The 24,936-nt window shown below is 41.6% G+C and overlaps 1 protein-coding gene across 6 annotated transcripts in view; it reads right to left on the reverse strand.

Annotated features, from left to right (window-relative positions):
• rnf31 (ring finger protein 31) overlaps nucleotides 1-24,936 on the reverse strand; it is a 138,815-nt gene that overhangs the window by 87,516 nt on the left and 26,363 nt on the right. For all 6 annotated transcript variants that reach the window (XM_034105186.2, XM_034105184.2, XM_034105185.2 and 3 more), the window contains 3 exons: nucleotides 1,455-1,511; nucleotides 985-1,180; nucleotides 200-377 (listed from right to left, as the gene is read on the reverse strand). In XM_034105186.2, the coding sequence (XP_033961077.1) occupies nucleotides 200-377; nucleotides 985-1,180; nucleotides 1,455-1,511 (431 nt within the window). The remainder of the gene's footprint in view (nucleotides 1-199; nucleotides 378-984; nucleotides 1,181-1,454; nucleotides 1,512-24,936) is intronic.

The following is a 24,936-nucleotide window of genomic DNA, read 5'->3' on the forward strand; positions in this document are numbered from 1 at the left end:
AATATTTTTAAATGAATCCTGAAGAGAGAGAAAAGTAACGGATCATTTTGTTGATTTTGAAATGATCAGACAGATAATCTTAAATAATAGACCTCAGAATGCCGTGATTGGCCTTCAGAATCAAGTATTCATCAAAGCTGAGTAATAATTGATTTTGACTGAAAGCAGTCAGAACTAGCACATATTCTATATTGCTAACCTGTGACTGTTTTTGTTTTGTGATGATGATGAAGATAACGAGGAAGAGACAGCTGTTCGTCGGTGGTTGGCCCTCTCTGGGTAGGAGTGGTACAGCCGGTCACACTCTGAGCACAGCCCCAGCAGGCAGGTGACGCAGTGGGCAGAGATCCGGAATATTCCACAGATAGTGCAGTTATCTGAAACAGAAATGACCATTTACTGTACCAAACAAAGTGTAATCTGTGCAAACTCACAGTTCATTTGAAAGTTTTTTCTGAAGACGATTTGTTTGAGTAACCATAATCCTACTATCTGCTAAGGTTGCTAGCACAGGCACCAATCAAATAAAAAGCTTATGAAGAAACTGTCTTTGTGTGATCTGTCATTAATACAACAGTATGCAGTCAGCCTATAATTATACAATAAACAAGCACAGCAAAGAAAGGGGTCACTTTGCTGCATTTCTTCCACTCCGTCTCTTCAGGCAATCCTATCTCCAGCAAAAAAAATAATTAAACAAAACAGCACATTTAAATAAGCGTTTGTTTGTAAAGTTGGTTAGTCAAATCAGAACAGCAGTGCTCATAACCAGTTTACAATTAGTGTAACAAAAGACCTGCAGTAAAATGAATAACTTCTCCATATTTACGGAACGAAAGCTGTAATTGGTTGTCACTCGTAACATGACAAGCGGTTCTGCATTCCAAAAGTCAAATTTTGTTTAGATCTGGGAGCGCTGGTTGCGTGTCTTGATTGAAAACAAGTTAAACATGCATCAAGCGCTCCTGTAGCTTTGTATCTTACCTGGGTGTTTGTTTGAGGAGGTGGAACAGACCTGGATGTTCCTGAGACTCTGATGGGTGGTTAACAGGGACGGGCCCTGGTTGCCCCCACTCGAGGAGTGATGGTGGAGGGGGAGGGCCAGAGACTTCGTCTGACTGTCTGTGTGGCAGGAGGAGGGGAAGTGGCAGACCACAGCGTCAGTGTTGAGACCCACATCCTGAGAGGAGAGGAGAGAGGGAGCAATATCTGACACCACACGTCTTCATAAACTCCAAAACATCCGTCTTCAACACCTCCAAAACATTTCAACAAATGCAATGGCTGCATTAGATACAGCTTTCATTACCCATAAATGTTACCAGTAGCTCTAACGTTCTGTCACTCCACAGAAATATCCCCTTTGGCGGCCACAGTTATGGCAGTTTGACTTTGAGGTCATGTGTTTGTGAATGAAGAGATGACAGATCTGAGGGCAGTTTGGTGGACTGTACCTTGTGTCTGAGTGTAGGGATGATTCTCTCATAGAACTCAGGGTGGGGATGAGCCTCCTGTGATTAAAACAAATGAAAATTGTTATTAAGCTTTTCAAGCCAAGTAAATGGTAACATGAATGTAGATATGACAAAACAACCGTCATCGACTGTACAATTATTACTATTTCACAATAACACTGACATGAATATAGGGCCCTGGCCAATTTGTGGCCCCACGCAAAGTTATGTGATGAGGCCCCCTGTGTCGCGAGCGTCGACGGGTGGGGGACGGGGGGTTGTGGGGTGGGGGGGCTAGTGGAGCACGCGCCGCAGCGGCGAAACTGTGGCGTGCTTACAGTAATTAGAAATCATAAAAGTGCGCCTCATTTGCGATTCGGATGAGGCTCCCTCTGCGAGGTGAGGCCCACTCCGCAAGGTGAGGCCCCATGCAGTCTGCGTGATCTGTGTGTAGGGAGGGGCAGGCCTGCATTAATATCACAAAGAGGGTGGTTCCATTTGCCAGATTGGTAACGTTGAGGCTCCAAACTAAATAAATGATATCAACATGGCTGAAATGAAACGGCAAGACACACAGAAACATGCTTACAATACAGGCATGCATCTGTGTCTACATCCTTTGCTTCCTTGCGTATCGGCTCTTTTCATAAAACTGAGGTAAATGTTTTTGGACACAGGGAGGAGCGTATTAAAAGTCAGCGCTGGACTTCAATTGGCAATGTTCAAAACAACAGATAAAGCCAGAAATCTAGGTGTAGTCATAGACTCTGACCTGAATTTCAACAGTCACATTAAACCACTTACTAAGTCAGTCTACTTTCACCTTAAGAATATATATAGGATTAAAAGACTAATGGCGGGGACTTCCGGTGGGGCAAGATGGAGCAGGCAGTGTCGAATCTAGCTCCCGTAACTTTTATTCATTGACTATTTTAAATCCCCATAGTTTTGCCTTTGGCCATCTCCAGGTGGATAAGTATTCCTCTCTGAACACTCTGGTGCTGGATTATGGCTTCCAAGCAGCAGAGATCGGGCAAAAAGGAGCAGTCTACCGTGCCGGCGGCAAATGGCGGTGACTTCAACATGGCGGCCTTGGCTAACCAACTGGAACAACACCGGAATGCTATCTCTGCGGATTTCAAGGCTACTATATCTACGCTCCAAGCCAAGCTAGACTGCATTCAAACCACAGTCTCTGATCATACCCACTCAATTAATTTGCTTCAATCCAACACTAACGAACAAGACGGACGCATACAAAGTTTGGAATCGATGTGTGCTAAGCTAGCTGAGAATAATACCAAGCTACAATCTAAGTTGACGGACCTCGAGTCTCGCAGCCGCCGTAAAAATATCAGGATCATTGGTCTACCTGAGTCCATCGAAGGGCCTCACCCCTCCACCTTCTTTTCTGAACTTCTGGCTGAGGTCCTTGGTGACAGCGTTTTTGAGTCTCCACCGGAGTGTGACAGAGCGCACTGTACACTCTCCAACAAGCCAGGACCGGGTCAGAGACCGAGACCTGTGGTCATCAGGCTCCACAGATTCCAACAGAAAGATAAGATCAAGAGGCAAGCTGCAGTACCGTGGGACCCCCATTGCAATCTACGAGGATTATCCTTCTGACAGTGGAGCAGCGCAGGGAATACCAAGAGGTGATGTCTGAACTTTACCAACGGGGCTTCAAGCCCGCACTACTTTTCCCTGCGAGGCTTAACATCACACTGAAGGATGGGGCCAGGAAGAGACTTTCCTCCATTTCTGAGGCCAAGGACTTTATTGCAGCTAACCGATCTGGTATCGGCTCTCATGCCTCTTCCTCCGCCTGACTGCTGCGGTTTGGTAACGTTAGCCCAGTTTACTAGCCTTACTGGCTACCTAAGTAACTTGTCTGACCTATTAGTTCACATGGGTTCTAATTATGCCGTTAACACGCAGACAGACATGTGTGTTTTTCCACAGCTAGACTTCTTATATTTTCCTTTTTTTTTTCTTTCTTGCCATTATGAATGCCTGTTGATAGGTCACACAACATGTTATCCGCAGAGTATCGCTTTTGCCTCTAGAGGGAGCCACAGCTCCATTGATGTGGAGCTGTTGCACTAGCTTATTTTCTTGTCCACCTGTGCCTTTACCATTCAGAGATTTCTTTTGCACTTTATTTTATTTCCTATTATGTCTCATTTAGTCAAACAATAGGATTGATGAAGCTGAAGAGAGAATTGCGAAAGAGAGATGTCTCTGTATGGATAAAATACATTGTATTTGACCATATATTGATTCATCATTGATATCGACCAAAACTGAAGTTATTGTACTTGGCCCGAAGAATCTACGAAACAAATTATCTAAAGATATACTAACTATGGATGGCATTAATTTGGCCTCCAGTGAGACTATAAGGAATCTTGGTGTTATATTTGATCAGGATTTATCGTTTAACGCCCACATAAAATCAATTTCAAGGACCGCCTACTTCCATCTACGTAACATTGCAAAAATCAGGCATATCTTGCCTCAAAACGATGCAGAGAAACTAGTCCATGCATTTGTTACTTCTAGGCTGGATTATTGTAACTCTTTATTATCAGGGAGTACCAAGAAGTCAATCAAGTCGCTTCAGCTGATTCAAAATGCTGCGGCTCGTGTACTAACCAGAGTTAGGAAAAGGGACCACATTACTCCTGTTCTGGCTGCCTTACACTGGCTCCCTATAGAACACAGGATAGAATTTAAAATTCTTCTTCTCGCCTACAAAGCCCTTAATGGGCAGGCGCCATCTTACCTTAAAGAACTCATTATACCCTACTGTCCTACTAGGGCATTGCGTTCCAAGAATGCAGGGTTGTTGGTTGTTCCTAGAATCTCTAAAAGTACAATGGGAGCCAGAGCCTTTTCTTATCAAGCTCCACATTTGTGGAATCAGCTTCCAGTTTGTGTTCGGGCGGCAGACACCCTATCCGTTTTTAAGAGTGCGCTTAAGACCTTCCTTTTTGATAAAGCTTATAGTTAGGGCTGATTAGATTCAGCCCCTAGTTTTGCTGATATAGGCTTAGTTTGTCGGGGGACATCTTACTTCTTCCTTCTCTCTGTCTATACCTGTGTCCTCTCATGTTCCGATTAACCCAGCTTCCCCAAATGTCTTTCTTTTTGGTGTCTATATACGCTGGGATCCGGAGTCATGGATGATCCTGCGGTCCTGTGTCCTGGATCGCGAGCGCTGGATCTTGAGTCGTGGCTGTGGTCCTGGATGGATATCCTCGTGGATTCATCTTCCTATTATACACACATGCATTTCCAAACATTTGGACTACCTATGTTGCAAATGTATTATCTTTTCAATTTACACACGGCATCTATTGCACGTCTGTCCGTCCTGGGAGAGGGATCCCTCCTCTGTTGCTCTCCCTGAGGTTTCTCCCATTTTCCCCTTTAAACTGGGTTTTCTTTGGAAGTTTTTCCTTGTACGATGTGAGGGTCTAAGGACAGAGGGTGTCGTATTGTCATACTGATATTCTGTACACACTGTGAAGACCACTGAGACAAATGTAACATTTGTGATATTGGGCTATATAAATAAACATTGATTGATTGATGATTGATTGATATTTACTTGTTGGACCGGCTGTTCATGCTGATTTTTACTGCACTAAATTGTATGTGTGTTCTCTTCTCTGTTCTCTGTGGTTTGGTATTGGCATAGATGTATCTGCATAATATTTGACAATTTCCTATTCCTATTCACCCATCCACTTGTTCTGTGTGGGATAATATGGGGATGGTTTACTGTTTAGATAGGGACTAGGTCCCCGGAAGACGAGTGTTAGTGTAATTACAAGCGTTAGTGTAATTACATAGATCTAAGCCAGAGTGCTTGATTATGCTGTGCATTTTGGGTTTAGCTATAGGTACTGTATGGCCACATGTTTTTTTTTTAGGGTTTTTTGTTTTGTTTTTGTTATTATCATTACTATTATTATTTTTCGTCGTCCTCTCTGCTCTTTCTCCTGTGTATGCAAGACAGTGTTTATCCAGGTAAACTTGTATTTGAGGAACTTCCTAGATGGTATCTGCCATGACAACGACAGGTAGAGGAGTGCGCCTGATTTCCTGGAATACTAAGGGCATGAACAACGCTACTAAGATTGGTAAGGTAATGACAAGGTTGCAACATCTGAATGGAGATGTCATATTCCTGCAGGAAACTCATCTTAAATCTTCTGATACCCTTCATATTAAAAGGGCATGGATGAGTCACTTGTTCCACTCAAAATTCTCCCACAAAGCCAGAGGGGCAGCAATTATTATTCACAAGAATGTCAGATTTGAATTGACAAATTCGATATCAGATCCTAATGGTCGTTATGTCATAGTTTCGGGCATGCTACAGAACACACCAGTGATACTAGCTTCTATACGCTCCCAATTGGGATGATGGTAATTTTTTTGTGAACCTCTTTGCTCAAATTCCCAACGGCGACAACCATCGTATTATTATGGCTGGTGACTGGAATTTGGTCCAGGACGTGAGTCTCGATAGGTCATCGCTCACACAAGCCACTCTCTCCAATTCGGCCAAGGTAGTACCGCAGAATGCATCACGATTAGGACTCTCAGACCCCTGGAGATTTATTAACCCGCAAAGTAGAGCATTTTCCTTCTTCTCGCACAGGCACCACACTTTTTCACGAATTGATTTATTTTTACTCGATAACAATTTCATTCATCTAGTCAATTCATGCGAATACCATCCAATAGCCATCTCAGATCATTCTCCCACCTCGGTTGACATTAATTTCCCTCTTGGTATGTCCCCCCCTCCATTATGGAAATTCAATTCTCCCAAGCTGTCAGACAGTGAATTTAGAGACTATCTTTCCACTCAGATTTCTTCAATGAAATTAATGACACTTCCGACGTTGGTAGCGGTATTCTTTGGGAGGCTCTTAAGGCCACTGTGCGGGGACAGGTCATTTTATACACTTCACGTAAGAGAAAAGATGAAAAGGCTTTCAGAAATCTGTGTTGAGCTTCGCTTACTCGATGAAACATACTCCTCCTCTCCCTCTCCTTCTCTCTATAAAAAACGCCTCCTGCTACATTCAGAACACGACCTTCTGATGACAGGCATTGTTGAGAGACACCTGAAACAGTGTAGGCAGCGTTACTTTGAGCAGGGCGACAAAGCTGGTAGACTCCTAGCTCAACAAGCTCGTGCGGCCAGTGCGTCCAGATTGATTCCCCAAATCAGATTGTCCGATGGCAACCTTACTTCTAACCCAGCTGATATTAACAGGTCTTTCTCGGAATTTTACACCAATCTCTGCACTTCGGATTGTCCCCCGATCCCTGCCACGACCCCCAATCCTCTTGACTCCTTAATTTACCCCAAAATTAACGAGAACATTGCTAACGAATTGGGCGGCCCCATCTCCACCCTTGAGATGATGCAATAAAATCTATGCAAAGTGGGAAGTCTCCTGGGCCCGACGGCTATACAGTTGAATTCTATAAGGCACATTCTTCCAAGTTAGCCCCGATTTTGGCTAGGATGTACAATGACTCTCTCCAGACAGGCCGATTGCCAGAAACGTTGTCCATTGCGTCTATCTCCTTGCTTCTCAAGAAAGACAAAGATCCTACTTCGTGTGGCAGTTACAGACCAATCTCACTGTTAAATGTGGACTGTAAGATACTGGCCAAAATACTGGCTATCCGCCTCCAACGTGTATTGCCAGATATCATTTTGCTGGACCAAACAGGCTTTATGGTGGGGAGACACTCTTTTACACTCTTTAACACAAGGAGGTTGCTCAATATAATGCTCACCTTCCTCTAACACCCCCGAAGTCATAGTGACACTTGACGCGGAGAAGGCCTTCAATAGGGTTGAGTGGGGTTTCCTATTTTCTAGTCTTGATACATTTGGTTTCGATTCCCAATTTATTTCCTCGATTAAACTCCTATATGCCTCTCCATCTGCCTCTGTACACACTAATGGCATTCGATCTCCCCCTTTCTCTCTCCAATGTGGTACTCGCCATGGGTGTCCTCTTTCGCCGCTGTTGTTCAATATAGCCATTGAACCTCTCGCTATCTGGCTCAGAAGCCATGATAGGTTTGAGGGTATTACGCATCATGGCATGGTTCATAAACTGTCTCTATATGCTGATGACCTTCTTCTTATGATCTCAAACCCCTTATCCTCTCTCCCCCCCATACTGTCGATTTTAGATCAATTTGGCCGTGTATCAGGTTACAAACTAAACATTAAAAAGAGCGAAGTATTTTTTTGGAAATAAAATGGCAGAGGCACTTCCCCAATCCCTATTCCCATTTAAAAGGGCTGTGGAGGTTTTCAAATACTTGGGGGTGTCTTTTAAAGACCTGTTCCCTAAAAACTAGCCTCTACTAGATAAATGCAAAGCCGATATGTCTAGGTGGGCCTCCCTTCCCCTGTCTCTTGCGGGTCGCGTCAACCTTATAAAGATGGTCATCCTGCCAAAGTTTCTTTACCTTTTCCAACACATCCCAGTGCGCATCAATACATCTTTTTTCACTGATCTTGATAAACAGTTCAATGCGTTCATCTGGAACAACAAGCCTGCGCGTATTAGAAGGTTGTGTCTCCAACTCCCTAAATCAGAAGGGGGCCTGGCGCTCCCCAACTTTCGCCAGTATTACTGGGCCTCTAATATTAACAAACTCCTCTATTGGGCTAACTATAACCTTTCAGACCCCTGCCCACCTTGGGTACATATCGAGCTGTCATCTTCTGCTCCTGTGCACTTTATAATCTGCTCTCAGCTCCCTGTAGTAACCCATAAACATTTGAGTAACCCAATTGTTACTAGCACCTTAAGCATTTGGCTCCAATTCAGGAAACAGCACGGGTTACATAGAGCTTCGGTTCACGCCCCAATTTCATACAATCCCCTATTCTCCCCATCGTGTACTGACCCAGCCTTCCGCGTTTGGTCGAACAATGGTCTCGCAACGGTCTCGCAACGCTTAATGACCTTTACGAGGATGGAGTCTTTTCATCCTTTGAGTCCCTTTCAGTCAAATTCAACCTGCCCAACGTCATCTCTTCCGTTTTTTACAAACAGGCACTTCATCCAAAAGCAATGTCCCCATTTTCCTAACCGCCCCCCCCCCCCGAATCGCCAATTGATACATTTCTCACACTCGACCCTGATCAAAAGCGCTTGGTTTCAGTTCTCTATGGTCAGATTGGTTCCCTGAGTCCGGACCCTATGGTGCCTCTTAAGGAGCTCTGGGAGCGTGATCTAGGTAGCAACATTTCCGATGATTAATGGAGTCACATTCTCATCCTAGTCCATACATCATCTATCTGTGCTAGACTTCAGTGCAAGGTGCTCCACAGAGCTCACTTTACTAATGCTAAGCTGGCTAAAATATTCCCAGATCGGAGTGATGCCTGCAACAGATGCAATCAATCCCCAGCTGACCGTCTGCACATGTTCTGGACTTGCCCGAGGTTGGACACATTTTGGTCTGACATATTTGGAACCATTGAGCGGGCCTTTAATACAACGATAGACCCTAATGCTATGACTGCACTTCCTCCATCTGAGAATATGCCCATTACTATATGCCGTGTCATTGCCTTCACCACTCTATTAGCTAGACGCTCTATTCTCTTAAAATGGATACATGCTTCCCCACCAAAACATGATCAGTGGATACGTGATGTCTTACAATGCCTTCATAATAATAATAATAATACATTTTATTTTTAGGCGCCTTTCATGACACCCAAGGACACCGTACGATTTAAAAAAATAAGATAAAAGCACGAAGTGCAAGGATACCTATTGTTATTGGTGGAATTCTTATTAGGGCCCGAGCACGAGAGTGCTAGGACCCAACGGCGTCCTAGCACGAAGTGCAAGGATACCTATTGTTATTGGTGGAATTCTTATTAGGGCCCGAGCACGAGAGTGCTAGGACCCAACGGCGTCCTAGCACGAAGTGCAAGGATACCTATTGTTATTGGTGGAATTCTTATTAGGGCCCGAGCATGAGAGTGCTAGGACCCAACGGCGTTCTAGCATGAAGTGCAAGGATACCTATTGTTATTCGTGGAATTATTATTATTATTTTTAGTCGCCATCTTTCCTGTTTTTAAGGATGCTGAAAAAGTTATAAAATTTTGCACAGATTCCAGAATCGGTGAAAATTACAATATTCTGCACTACATTTTTTTAAATATTCCAACATGCTCGCTAGAGCCACCTATTTCAATTCCATTTCGGAAAAATTCACAAAGTCGCACCGTAACTTCGAATGACCTGACATTTTGCAAACATATCCGGGTGGACCTGTTCTACACATAATCCAATTGGAACCCTAAACTCCGCCTACTTTTTTTTTTTTAAATTAGCATAATTTTAAAAACAGTTAAATATTCACTTACATTTCAAATTTTGGTTTTTCAACGCCAAACTCAGTATACAGTATCGCCGGAGGGTCAGACACATTACCCTAGGACAGGGGTTCCCAAACTTTTTCAGCATGAGACCCAAAACAGAAATGTTGTGGTCCTAAGGGACCCAAGCTAAAAAAATGTCATGATTTTCCATAATATCTATATTTATAAACAAAGAATGCAACACACCATGAATTTAAAATGTAAATGAAAATGTTTATTTAATTATAAAAGTGCTTCGCAGCAATTAGGTTTATCACCATAACAACCTTCCCTTTGAGCTTGCCCAGAAAAAATAAGGATCAAAGCAGAAAGACGAAACATGGGAAGTGCAGTCAAGTATATACAGTACAAATCAAATTTAAATTATACAATTATCAAAAGTGCAATATTAACTTTGTCACTAGCTCAAAAACTATGTACACACCATTTTAAAGTATTTGAAATGAACAAAGAACAAACATGTTGTAAACAGAAAGGGACAAAACACTAACTATAGGAAGTGCAGTATACAGTACATCACAGGTGAAACCACATTTAAATGATCAGAAGTGCAACATTAAGTTTGTCACTAGATCAAAAACTATGTACACACATTTTTTAAACACTTTTAAATGAACAGAGCTGTTGTAAAACACTCTGAGAGACAAAGAAACTCTAACACTTGGCAACTGATTAACTTTACTGACTTATTTACAATATGTTCTTATCTGAAATGCTAGAAGGGGTATTATATCATATATTGATACATGATATAATATAATAACAATGACATCTAATGAGAGGTATGTGGCTGGTTGAAGTTTTCAACCAGCAGCTCTATTCTGGGCTGGGTTTTTGACAGTGCCAATCTGAGGTCATGCTCAGGATTTAGCCTGTTTCTGTATTTGTTTTTCAGGTATGCTAAAGTAGAAAACCCAGATTCACACAAGTATGTGGTGCCAAACTGTATCAATACTTGTACAGCTATCTTAGCCAAGCAGGAGAACTCAGCCTGCTGGAAATGAGCAACCCAAAACTGTGCCAAAGTGGTTGTTTCAAACAGCATCTTACTGCCCCTGTTGACCTGCAGTGTGACCAGTGCCTCTAACTCTGCCTGACTGAGACCCAGTTCTTGTGATGGCACAGCTTGGAAGGGAAACTTCACCCACTGAAGGTTTTGAGCTCTCTGTGAGTCAGGGAAGTACCACTTGAAGTTCTCCTGTAGTTGAGACAAGTGCTCGACTATGTTTTGCTTCACAGAGTCACTCAAGGGAAGACCGGTGCTTACTTGGTAGGCAGTGAGAACAGGAAACATTGTCAGTTCTCCTGCAACCAGCTGGGAATGCCACATACCAAGGCGTGCTTGGAATCCTTGTATTCCATCTTCAAGATCCAATATGCTGTTCTCTTTTCCTTGAAGGCTGGTGTTCAGCATGTTGAGCTTGTTAAAAATGTCCACAAGGTAGGCAAATCTTGCCAACCAGCGCTTGTCCTCAAAATGCTTGACAAGGTTAGATTTCTCATTTTTCAGGTAAGCCATGACCTGCTCTCTCAGCTTCCACACTCTCTGTAGAACTTTTCATTTGGAGAGCCACCGTACCTCACAGTGGAAGAGTAGGTGCTCATGCTCTGCCCCCATTTCCTTGTAGAGCTCTCTGAAGAGCCTTGATTGTAGTGGTCTCTTTTTTATTAGATTTACCACTCTAACAACCACATCAAGAACCTCACCTAAGTCCTGTTGCAATGCTTTGCCAGCCAAAGCCTCCCTGTGGATAATACAGTGTGTTACCTTCACATTTGGGACCACTTTACGTACATGAGCCACACAACCAGACTTGCACCCAGTCATGCTCCTTGCACCATCAGTGCAAAACCTATACAGTTTTCCCATTCTAATTTCAGTTCTTTCAAATGTGTGTCCACCACTCTTAAAATATCCTCTCCCCTTGTTGTTGTGTCCAGCTGGTCTGGTCACAGAATAGGAACTCCTCCTTGATATCTTTACCACTAATGTATCTGGCAAAGACCATTAACTGGGGAATCCCAGTTAATGGTTCGCTGCATCCTCTCCTAAGACAGAGAGACACACATCTTTAAGACAAGGCTTTATCAGCTGCTCCCCGATGGAATGGGGCTTCTTTGCTTTGGCAATGTGGAGGCTGACTTGATATGATGCCCCTCTGTTCCCTTTGAATGCCTGAAAATAACAGAGAAGATATCATTATTAACATTGCTGGGTTATTGGGTGATTTTTAACACCAGCCGGCGTACGCTGTATACCAAATGTGGACCTGGCAACCGCATTTATAGCGCATTACATTACATGTTACTTGTTAGACGCTTTTATCCAAAGCGACTTACATACTCAATACTGTGGGGAATCCCCACAGGGCGATTTTGACAGGGTTGTTGCACAAAAGATCCAAGCGCGCACAGAAGAAATCTGAGAGCAGACATTTCACGAGCGCACAGAAACAGCCTGAGTGCGAGGAGAAGGTTTTAAGCTGGAACACAGGAAATCTGAAGCAGCAATATATCTGAGTGCAAGCGTACAGTTTGAGCAGAAGCAGAGCAAATCTAAGCGCAAGCAGGCACTATTTGAGTGTGAGGACAGGGTTTGAGGGAAAGAAATACATATTCTGAACGTGAAATCAATAAAGTACGCTCTCAAATTTAAAGACCACGCTCTTGAATAAAGATAGGGAATAACCCCCATATGTAGTGTGCATCACACTGCAGCAGTCACGTCCATGCGGCTGCAGTGAAACAAGCTTTCTCTCGCTTTTCTTCTCATACTGCCTGTCACTTTCCCTCTAATCTTCCTGTGGTTATTGTTTCTCTGTTTTTCTCCCGGCCGTTTTAAAAACATTTCAGGCAAGTAAAAGTTGAAACACCGCTCTGTGCCGCTGCAGAATGTAGTGGACTCGCGGGAGCGCGCAACTGGCGGTCCGCTCCGGGGCTCAGTCTGCATTTCATCCAACTTTTCATTAACGAAACAATTTCACAAGAGACCCTGACAAGCTCACAAACACACAAAACAAATGATTAAAATGAGTGACTTACTTTTCCGCCGTCAAAACACTGCTTCTTGAACGACTCTTCTTTGCAGATGAAAAAATCCTTCGATTTGTCCCGATGCAGAGGATGTTTTGTTTGGAGATGCCGGTCCAATTTATTAATTTTCATGCTTTCGTTACTGAGCACCTCTCCACATAACACACACTGAGGCCGCTCCTCTCAATTTCTAACAGCTTTTGTGAAGCCAACGTTTAAAAACTCCTCTTTGTATCATCTTTTTGCCATCATGTACGATCGGGATTAATCAACAGACAATAAACAATAAACAGACGGCGCGAAAACTTTCGCGGGGGAAGCGTCAGAGTTGATACAAATACAATCTTTTATTTTTAGTTTATTTGTATTTAGAAAATTAAATCATTCAATATACAATGCTATATTTGCATAATTTCATTTTCAAAATAAAAAATAAAATACAAAAATTATAAAAAAATTGTATTTGCAAGCTGTGTGTGTGTAACATGGCGACCCAATCAAAACGGGTCCTGAGTTTGGGAAAGGCTGCCCTAGGAGATGAGCATGTTCAAATGATAAATATTTCCGCCATGAATTAAAACGTACTCGCAAAAAGGCGGGGCTTAGAAAGAAATGCTCATAATTCATCAACAATGTATCCAAACATCACAGATTTTGGTGGAAACTGTCAGTCTGTCTTGGGGAATAGGCACACCAAAGCGTTTTCATTTTGGACTATAGGGGGCGCCAAAAACACCACCAATTTATAACTCAAGAGCGGATGGACCAATCTTTTTTTTTTTACACATACTCTCGGGGCAACTACGAACTTAGATTCAAAGTGTCGCAACAAATGCAGAATGTGGGCGTGGCCTATACTAAATGAGCTTCGGACACAAAACTTGGGACACACGTCAGAGCCCAGGACCTTTTCGAGAATGTAAAAAAAAAAACGTAAATTTTCAAAAAAACTGCTCACTAGCGCCCCCTATTGTGTGGTAGTCACATAGTCTCTCAGAACTTCACGAATTTTGGCACAGACATTCCTCATGGAATTGCGGATATATTTGTAGATACATTCCATTAGCCCTGCCCCCCAAAAAGTCAGCCATTTTGAAAAATGTGCGTTTTTCAGCCATTTTACGCACGTTCTTGCGAACTCCTCCTAGGGGAATGATCAGAAAAATTCCAATGCAGGACAGGTTTAGCCCCTATCCAATATAATACTTAATTGAGGAGCACATTTTTGAAAAATTACTCGTGGAGGTCGTAAGCTAACAGCGAATACACCATTTTTGACGATTTACATGTCGCAAATTACTCCAAACTACTAGGATATAGTTATTCCGATATTCATGAAACGCTGTATACATATTGCTATTATGATTGCACACATATTTCAAATTGCCTTCCATTAACCCCGCCCCCCAGGAAGTCGGCCATTTTGAAAAATGGGCGTTTTTCATGCATTTTAAGCAAATTTCTGCAAACTTCTCCTAGGGGAATGATCGTAAAAATTCGAATCCATGACAACTTCAGCGCATATCGAATGTCATGCTACATTGAGAAGGAATAGTCCTACGCTCAAACGGGGAGCTCGTAGGCTAACGGAGAATGTACCATTTTTGACCAATTATATGTCAGATAAGCCACTGAGGCCTGCCTGTCTACCTGGCACATCAACTCTCACACACACACACACACACACACACACACACACACACACACACACACACACACACACACACACACACACACACACACACACACACACACACACACACACACACACACACACACACACACACACACACACACACACACACACACACACACACACACACACACACACACACACACACACACACACACACACACACACACACACACACACACACACACACACACACACATACCTACTGTTAGTCCAACACCACCCTTTGCTGGCGGCATATTCATTACAACAGACACCTATACACTCCCTAACCCTAACCCTACTGTTTATTTGTACATATCTCCTAAATCCTACAAATAAAGTGTGAAATGTAGGCCTGTTGCATTTATTATTGAGCAATATATATTATACACACTGTTCTGCTTTCTGCACTGACCTCAGCAGCTGTTCTCACTGTAACATCACCTAACATCCAGGGGACATGTGATTAGTCAACACACTCTCACTCCCTAAGCGTCCAATAGCGACGTTTGGTCAGTGTCCGTGGCGTCCAATTGTGACGCTCCTAGGCTCCTTCAGCGTCATAAAGGGACGCAAATAGCTTTCAACTGATTGCAATGTATTCCCATCTGCGTCGGGATTTGACGCTCATGGAAGCACGGCATTCGTTTATGCCGGCTGCCCTTAAAGGCAATGTGAGCGTCCATTCCCATTGGATAACGGAGAATTGTACACCCGGAAGTAAGTATTCCTCTTACTGTCGATTGATTTTACAGTGATATCTGCACTACTCATCGACTAAAAAACACCAGATTATCCTTGTTAATTACACAACATTGATTGGTTTAAATTGTGTGCAATGCTTTTGTATTTTACCCCTTCGATTCGGAGAAACAAATATTTTTTCTGAGTAAAGGATGGCAGAACACTACCCAGAATCCCCAGCGTCTATGTCACATGATCTTCAAATTTCTCCCTGCAGAAAAAGAAAACATGGCCGAAATTCGTTTTATTCTTGGTAGAAAATGCCTATTTTAAAGTTAGTTAGGCCATTAAAATGCGTTTTGATGTCATTTGATGCGAGAAATATGAGTTGTAATTTCAGATTATGTGTGCAGTGGATGTACATGATCTTTAGTTTGCTAGTTATTACGAAGATTACTTCAGGAAATCGCGACGTTTTCATTGTTACCAAGGTGGTTGCTAGGGACGCTGCTATCGATATTATTTCTGTTATGTTGTGTAACTGTTTAATGGTGTTATCTTTATTGCTACCCCCTTTCCCGTCAATGTATAGTGTTGGTCCACAGCCTAAACATATTAGTTTAACAAAATCCGCATCTAAAGATAGCCTACGTTATTTCCCCCCTGTGCAATTCCAGTCTCACATCTCACAGCACATCGTCATTAACAGACCGAAAACATTTAAAAAAAATAAAAATAATACTTAATTCCGAGTGTTCTTGCTTTTCTCTTTGAAAGTCATCACATAACGGCATTGTAATACACGGTTCGGCTGCATTACATATTACATATCTGCCGTAGTTCTGTATTTATAGAGCCCTGATGAGAAGACAAACATGAGGAACTGAAAACGTGACGTGGATCATAAACATATCAGCCATTAAACAACATCTTACATTTCTTTTCACACAATACGTCTCCTTGCAATATCAACACTAATTCGGCTCACTTTTATATTTGATCCAATTGGTAGATAGGCTGTATTTACACTATAAAGGTGCACAGCTGATATAAAGGGACACCTGGTGGTTAAAGCATGTTATTGAATTTAATTATTTTTATTATTAGATATTAATACGATCCCTATAAAGTATATTTATTACTCGTTATTCTCTACTAATAGTTAATTAAAGACTGTATGTAATGACTATTTTGCACATCCCTTTCAAGATTTCATGATTTTCTAAGGTTTATTGACATATCATATAGGCCTACACAACTGTGGTGTAGTTCTGCACTGAATGAAAAACTTGGGTTGCAGGTTCCTCAACAGTGCATTACAAGACATCTATCAATATTTGTGCATACCTCCAGCAATGTTAACAATGTTGAAGCACTTATTTTAACTGATATTATACATAATGTATTATACGCTTATAAGATGTATGTAGATATTTCATCTCCGGCCTTGTCAGGTATTGAACATTCAATAAATAAAGAACACAGAATTGTTGAATATAAAACACAGAATTTGTGTGATTATACTAAATGATTTTCAAATAAACACAACTGCATATTTAACTGTTACACATGCTGATATAACGCAAATGTTCCAACTTGGGATCAATAAAGTATATCTTATCTTAAGCTGATCGATGGCTTCTGCCATATTTGCAAAATGTGCCTCTGAACCTTGACAAGTGCATGTTTCAGGCTATCAATTAATGTAATGTAATGTTATCACAGGGGTCACACACATAAGACCAGCTGTAAATAAAGCTCTTCTGACCTTAGCTGGCATGTGGGTATATATATTAATACTGCCCATAATGGGCACAAGCAATTTTCACCCATTATTAATTATATGTTTTAAATGTGAGTGTTTCCTGTCCCCTAAACCTCCAGGGATGTACACAGTTTAATACTGGCAACTTCTTATTATGGGAAATACGAAAACGTCTTTTAAAACTACAACTCCCAGTAGAGACGTGCCATAGAGAACATGTTGCGAAACAGAATAGCCAGCATGTGTAGTTCTGGGGATGGGGTGGGGGAGGGGGGACGCGGTGGACCCGTTCAAATCCAGTTTTGGACAGTCTGCCGTGGTTCCATCCCATTTCAAGTGCTGTTCGAGAATCGGCTTAACCCTCGGAGCACACTCTCCAATCACAGAGCTTGAGGACTATCACGGGGTTTGTCAAACAGAGCACATGGTGTAGTCCAAACGATAGCTGGGGATTCTGGGTAGTGTAGTGTCTTCTGCCATCCTTTACTCCTGGGAATGACGCTCACATTACCTTTAAGGGCAGCCGACATAAACGAATGCCGTGCTTCCATGAGCGTCAAATCCCGACGCAGATGGGAATACATTGCAATCAGTTGAAAGCTATTTGCGTCCCTTTATGACGCTGAAGGAGCCTAGGAGCGTCACAATTGGACGCCACGGACACTGACCAAACGTCGCTATTGGACGCTTAGGGAGTGAGAGTGTGTTGGATTAGTGAGTAAACAAACGGTAAAGGGAAGAAAGTCTGATGCACATTTGATCATCTCAAATAAATTATAATCACAACAGGAACAGTTTACAGAGCTGTGCTTCGTTGACAGAAGTCCAGCCATGCGTCACACCTCTTTTAAACATCACTGTTGGCTGAAATCGTCTCAGGAGAATACTTCAGTGTACCCTCGGTTATAGCTCCTCTAGAGACTCTCCTCTAAATCAGTGTATCCTCGGTTACGGCTCCTCCAGACAGCCTCCTCGATAATTGATCCTCGACGAGCCTTTAGAGACATTTGTTTTCCTTCGAGACGGCGCGCCGACATCCATTTCTGGGTCGCTGCCGGAGGACCTGGGAGTCTGGGATGCGAAAATTATAGAAATGAGAAACGGCTCATTTCCCAGGACTCGCACGCGTCTGCTTGACGCCGTGCCGACCGGCCCGCCCTCCCCGACAGGCGCACGGACGCGAGGGCCGCTCATCACTGCGCGCACAAGTGCGACCGCAGTTTTAATTATTATTATATTATTATTATGTTTTACTTATGATTTGATCTGACTTATTCAGTTATTTTACTATTTGGGGCCAACCATACTTGTGGGTGGGGGGTTAAATAAAAAAATAAAAAAACTGTAAACAAGGACTCTCTACGAACCTTGAAGTGAATATGGAGCAAGACATTACTTTATTTATTTTCAAGGAGGTCCTTTGTAATGATCCCCATTGTCTACATTTGCTAACTGTAACATCTGTACTGTTTTGTATTGATTACTACCGGGAGAAACCGGGGAGAGGGCAATGAGGGCAAAATCGGGAGTCTCCCGCGAAAATCGGGAGGGTTGGCAAGTATGACACACACACACACACACACACACACACACACACACACACACACACACACACACACACACACACACACACACACACACACACACACACACACACACACACACACACACACCACACACACACACACACACCACACACACACACATAATGTTCGTATTTAAAACCTGATTTTAAATGGGAATTAAATCATTTGAGTGTTCCCCAAGCACCAGTGTTCTGCAGTCTGTGTGGGCCTACTGTACTGTTGCACAGTTTTGGAAGATTCATAGCTAACCACACTGAAGATTATGGATTATCTCATAGGTTTAAGCCTCAATTTGTCCCCCCCCTCTAACATCACCAGATAATTTAAGGGGTCATTTCTCAAAAATGTCTTCTGTTGGACGATCCCCCCGGACTGCCTTAGTATGGTTTGGTCCCTATTTCCATAGCCCCACCAAAAATATTTTCCACCAGCCGCCACTGAAAGACTGTATATAATGACTATTTGGCACATCCCTTTCAAGATTTCAAGATTTTCAAAAGTGTATTGACATATCATATACACAACTACGGTGTAGTTATGCAATGAATTAAAAACTTCGGTCGCAGGTTCCTCAACAGTGCATTACAAGATATCTATCAATATGTGTGTATACCTCCAGCAATGTTAACTATGTTAAGCACTTATTTTAACTGATATTATACACATGTATTATACTCTTATAAGATGTATGTAGATAGTATAAGAAATGTGCAGAATAGGACAGTTTTAATGGTGGAGGTATACACATATTGATAGATGTCTTGTAATGCACTGTTGAGGAACCTGCAACCCAAGTGTTTCATTTCCGGCCTTGTCAGGTATTGAACAATCAATAAATAAAGAACACAGAATTATTAAATATAAAACACAGAATTTGTGTGATTATACTAAATGATTTATAAATAAACACCACTGCATATTTACAACTGTTACACATGCTGCTGTAACGCAAATGTTTCCAACTTGGGATCAATAAAGTATATCTTATCTTAAGATGATCGATGGCTACTGCCATATTTGCAAAATGTGCCTCTGAATGGTGGACCCGTTCAAATCCAGTTTTGGACAGTCTGCCGTGGTTCCATCCCATTTCAATTGCTGTTCGACGCTCGGCGTAACCCTCAGAGCACACTCAAACATCCAATCACAGAGCTTGAGGACTATCACAGGGTTTGTCAAGTGAAGCGGAGAGAAGACTTACCTCCGGGTGTAATATTCTCTAAATCAAATGAGCTGCTCTGACCCTCGGTCCTGACGGACTCCAACTTGTGTTTATTAATCAAACAAATAAATAAACACAAGTATAATTATGTGTTATTGTTGAGTAGATGGAGAATTGCACAGGGGAAAATAACATATGCCACAATTTTAGATGCGGATTTTGTTAAACTAATACGTTTGCGCTGTGGACCAACACTATAAATTTGACGGGGAAGGGGGTAGCAATAAAGATAACACCATTAAACAGTTACACAACATAACAGAAATAATATCGATAGCAGCGTCCCTAGCAACCACCTTGGTAACAATGATAACGTTGAATGGACACAAGTAATCTTCGTAATAACTAGCAAACTAAAGATCATGTACATCCACTGCACACATAATCTGAAATAACAACTCATATTTCTCGCATCAAATGACATCAAAACGCATTTTAATGGCCAAACTAACCTTAAAATAGGCATTTTCCACCGAGAATAAAACGAATGTCGGCCATGTTTTTTTTTTCTGCAGGGAGAAATTTGAAGATCACGTGACATTGGAATGAATGGTGAAAAAAAACCGTAGGGATCTTACAATTTCAGAGGTGTTTTTGTAGAAATACTACGTGCCAAGTTGTGGACCAACGTAGTTATTACACGTTTTTTTGTGAGATTGGGTTGGTCTTGCTCGTTCTTTCGCTTCCCGTCTGATGAAAGGACCAGGAGTGGCTGGATCAAGTTAGCTACCTAGCTAGTAGCTAGCACATTAGTTAGCATTACAGCCTTGTCATTTTTATTAGCCTTAATATGAAGTAACATCAAGTAACCCAAAATGTTAAACAGTAAGAGTAGTCATATTTCGTGAACCCTTTGAAGAGTACTGTCACCGGTGTGATCATTCTATAATACACAATGTAAGCCCGGGGGAGAAATGCTAACGCTAACGCTAGCATCGGCGATCGCCGATCTTTTCTACTTCATGCTATCTGCACAAATGGTTGACATTAAACATTAAAAAGACCAGGCAGTTCAGAGAGAATCAAAGGAAGGCAGGCAGGCAGCTTTGCATGACATTCTTCTGGACGTGTTTCCTTGTGGTGATAGTGAGGGTAATCAATCGTTTTGTTGACAGGACAGTAGTGACGGCTATCTTGGTGACGTGTGTTGTTCTGCGAGACCAGAGATGTTGTTCATTGAGCGTTTCACAAACAAATGTGTACAGTTACTTCACAGTTTTACGATTTTTTTTTTTGACTTGCAAAATGATCTTTTAAATTGACAAACATCATATGTGTAATTCGTGGCACAATTCAAACGGGATCGAAAGATACTCTTTCTCTCTCCATTGACTTCAATACATAATTTTTCCGAAATAAGGTCCCATGGAGGTCCACCGGAAAGGGAGGGACTTCGCCACTCTATATGGCAATTGGCAATTTGACTTATACAACATTCGCAAGTTGTACATTTGACTCATACAATAACCCACCTTCGAGTGATGCTAGTTTCTTCATGTTTTGTTTTGTTTCCCTCTAGCTTGCGCTGGACTGAAACTGTCTTTTCACCGACATCTCTTCACCTGCACTAGTGACCGTATCAAAGCCGTGATTGATGAGATGTCGATTCATTGCAACGGTGTCGGGTTACAGACGTGCTCCCCTTGTCACCTCTCACTCTCGCGTGTCAGCGGGGGGTACGCGGAGAACTGAGCGGAGAACTGCGCACAGCAGCTGAGGCCCTCTGGGCAGGGCCCCCTGCGCAAGGCGGGGCCCCATGCCGCCTGCGTGATTGGCCTGTAGGGAGGGGCGGCCCTGGAATACCTTAACCTAAAGTATTATTTAATGTGTTAATAAAGGTTAATTAGTTTGTCTGTTTTGCACATATTAATATCTTTGTAAATCCTGCACTAAACCGTTTTATTTTAGAGATCACTTACAGTATCTTCTTGATTTTTTATATTCTATATTTCTATCATTGACCTTCTACTTTCCCCCTATGAAAGTATGTACTCTTAATATTTTTTTCATCAAATAACATTATTCAACAAAAATAACATTATTCTTCAAAAATAATTCAATAACGTGCTTTAACCACAAGGCGGTGCACACAAGGTACACACGGCATACTAATAATAACTTTGTGTTATTAGTGTAGGACACTTATGTATGTATAACATCTGAATATATTTAGTTTTAATCATGTTTTTACATAATTTTACAGGATATTGCTATACTATTTCTCATGTTTTACTTCTACACATTAATATCTGTTTTGTAAAACATCACAGACAGAAAGGTATATCCGTCATTTAATGGTAAGCTATTGAAATTGTGATTCCATGGATGTGTCTCCCATCACCCAAATTCCATGACTCAACTCAGTATTTACATTCTTATATTCAAAGAAAATCAGTAATATCTTTCAAAACGTGCATTGCGGCTAAAACATCCAATCAGCGAGCTGAGGATCTTTCCTACGTCTGTTTCCGGTATTGTTCCTGTAATGAGAGTTCACATTTATGCTACATTGAAGGGTGGAATTGACTACACATCTTCAGAAACATAATTTGCTTCAGATATAACTCATAGCAAATAAAGTATAACAATATAAGTAATAAAAAGATAAAACACTGGCATGTAATTTACGTTAGAATAAATAGAATGGTTTTGAATAATCGATGAGAGTAAAATCTACGTCACTTTACAGCCCCGCCCACTTTTGGGGAAACCAACGCTGTCATTTGAACAGCGATCAAGCCTGAAGCCACAGAGATCTTCTTTGACTGTCCTTTCTTCTTAGAGGAAGTACAGAAACACGTAACTCTGGATTTGTTTTAATGTTTGAGGTGCAATAAACGACACAGCAGCTTTTTGGCATGTTAAAACTATTATTGTCTGCCGCTCCGTTGTATGAGAGTAACAGCTGGCGAAATTACAGCCTCGCCTACTGATTTTAATTTAACCATATATCGAGCCCGATTGTCGATTTCAAATGTGTGCTCTAAAATGATATTTATAAATGACTATTATCATTATTATAAGCAAGACAATAAATGGCAAAGATATGTAGAAAATTCAATTCTGAGAACATGAATTGAAGGGGAAAAACACAAAAGCATTGTTGACAATTTAAACCTATCAATGTTGTTTAATTAACAAGGATAATCTGGTGTTTTTGAGTTGATGAGTAGTGGAGATATCACTGTCAAATCAATTGACAGTAAGGAGAATACTTACTTCCGGGTGTACAATCCTCCCTTGTCTTAAAACATACTATCAAGCAGCTCAGATTAAACCTTTGATAAATATATGCAATCTCGCCTATTCAGCAATATGGAAATTAATTGAGTGTCAATACTCAACCAAGGTCCCACTACAGGAAGTTATTGGTGACAGTGAATTGAGGCACCACCTGGGGGAACAACCCAACCCATGTCTAGATCTGTCACTGAAAATGTGGTTTAAAGTATCGAAGACATTTGGGACCATAGAACCTTACTCGCTGATCAGTTGGGTGGCCTGGGATCCAGGTTTTTATTCCAAAAAGGCTTGATGCACATTTTAAAAAATGGCAGGCGCAGGGCCTGAATATTTATTTGGATTTATTTGAAAAAAACACACTTAAAATCTTCCAAAATCTAAGGGATCAATACGGCTTCCGATGTTTGCAGCTCAGACATCATGTGGATAAACTGTTTAGTAAGAGGATATGGTAAAATCACTATCTGGAACTGGTAAATTAAGAGTTTTTATTTCGGCATACAGAGCTGACCAACATCACAAGATTATTTCTAAGTTGTATGAGGGCCTCCAAGTGGGGTGAACACATCCTACATAAAGGAAAAGTGGGAAAGTGAAGGAAACTTTGTCTTATCAGTAGAACAGTGGGAAAGCTTAAATGAAAGGCAATGGAAATCAACCAACTCACTAACATGGAGAGCTTAACTGGAAAAATCTGGTCAGATACTTTATAACACCAGTGCAGCCAAGGAGGTGTTATGTCTCGCAAATTATGTTAAGTTTATTTTAGTGTTTTTGTCTTTGTCTTGTGACCTTTATTTTGAATAGTAACCTTCCCTCTCGTTTCAGATACTCTGACCTCCCTTCCTTGTGTGTCTACCCCACCCCTGATTGTTTCCACCTGTTCCCCATTACCTTGTGTATTTATTGTCCTCGTCTCCCTTTGTCCTGTGCCAGTTTGTTTCGTTCCTTGTGACAAACACCAGCGTTATCTTACCAGGAATACTCCCAAGCAGAGCTTTGAGCCAAGTCTTGTTTAAGTATTTTGTCATTCATGCTCCTAGTGTTTTTCCTCATTAAGAGTGATTTTGTTTTGATACTGTTTTTCCTCGTTAAGAGTAATTTAGCTTTTTGTACCGTTGTAGTTGAGCTTTGGTTTGAATAAACCCTTTTTTGTTTAAACATGTGTGAGTCGTGCATTTGAGTTCAAACCCGTTTACTCAGTCGTAACAGGAGGGGGCAGATAGTGTGCTGGAGAGGCTGTGGATCAGTGAGGGCCACCATCATGTGTTTTGGGAATGCCCTGGGATTGTTCACTATTGGGACTCAATAAGAGATGGAATGGAAAGAGATTAAAAAATGTAGATTGACCTTTGCTTTCAAGTACTGTACCTGGGTAAGATGCCACAACAGCTTCTTGGTTTCTCTAAAATGTACATGTTTAAATAATGCTAGTCACCAGTAAAAAAGTCATAATGAAAAAATGGTTAAGCCAAGTACCACCAACTCTAGCAGACTGGTTTAATGTGATGCACGAGATTTTTGTTATGGAAAAATTAACATTTGCTCTAAGACTCAAGACAGACACATTTGACAAGTGTTGGAAGGGATGGATTGAGTTTGTAAAACCGTATAGACAAGACTTCAACTAAAAACTATATTTGTAATGTAACCCCCCTGGTTCTCTGCTACACACAGTTTTGATTATTGTTGTGTAACTTCATGTTCATTTGTCTGTATGCGTGATTTGCAACTACCATAGAGCAATGCTCATACAACTGCTGCCTGACGCAGGGTTTCCCACACATAGACTTTACTTGCCGCCCAGGTATATTAACGG

The sequence above is a fragment of the Pseudochaenichthys georgianus genome, chromosome 17, assembly GCF_902827115.2.
Source record: "Pseudochaenichthys georgianus chromosome 17, fPseGeo1.2, whole genome shotgun sequence".
In the NCBI taxonomy this organism is placed as follows: Eukaryota; Metazoa; Chordata; class Actinopteri; order Perciformes; family Channichthyidae; genus Pseudochaenichthys; species Pseudochaenichthys georgianus.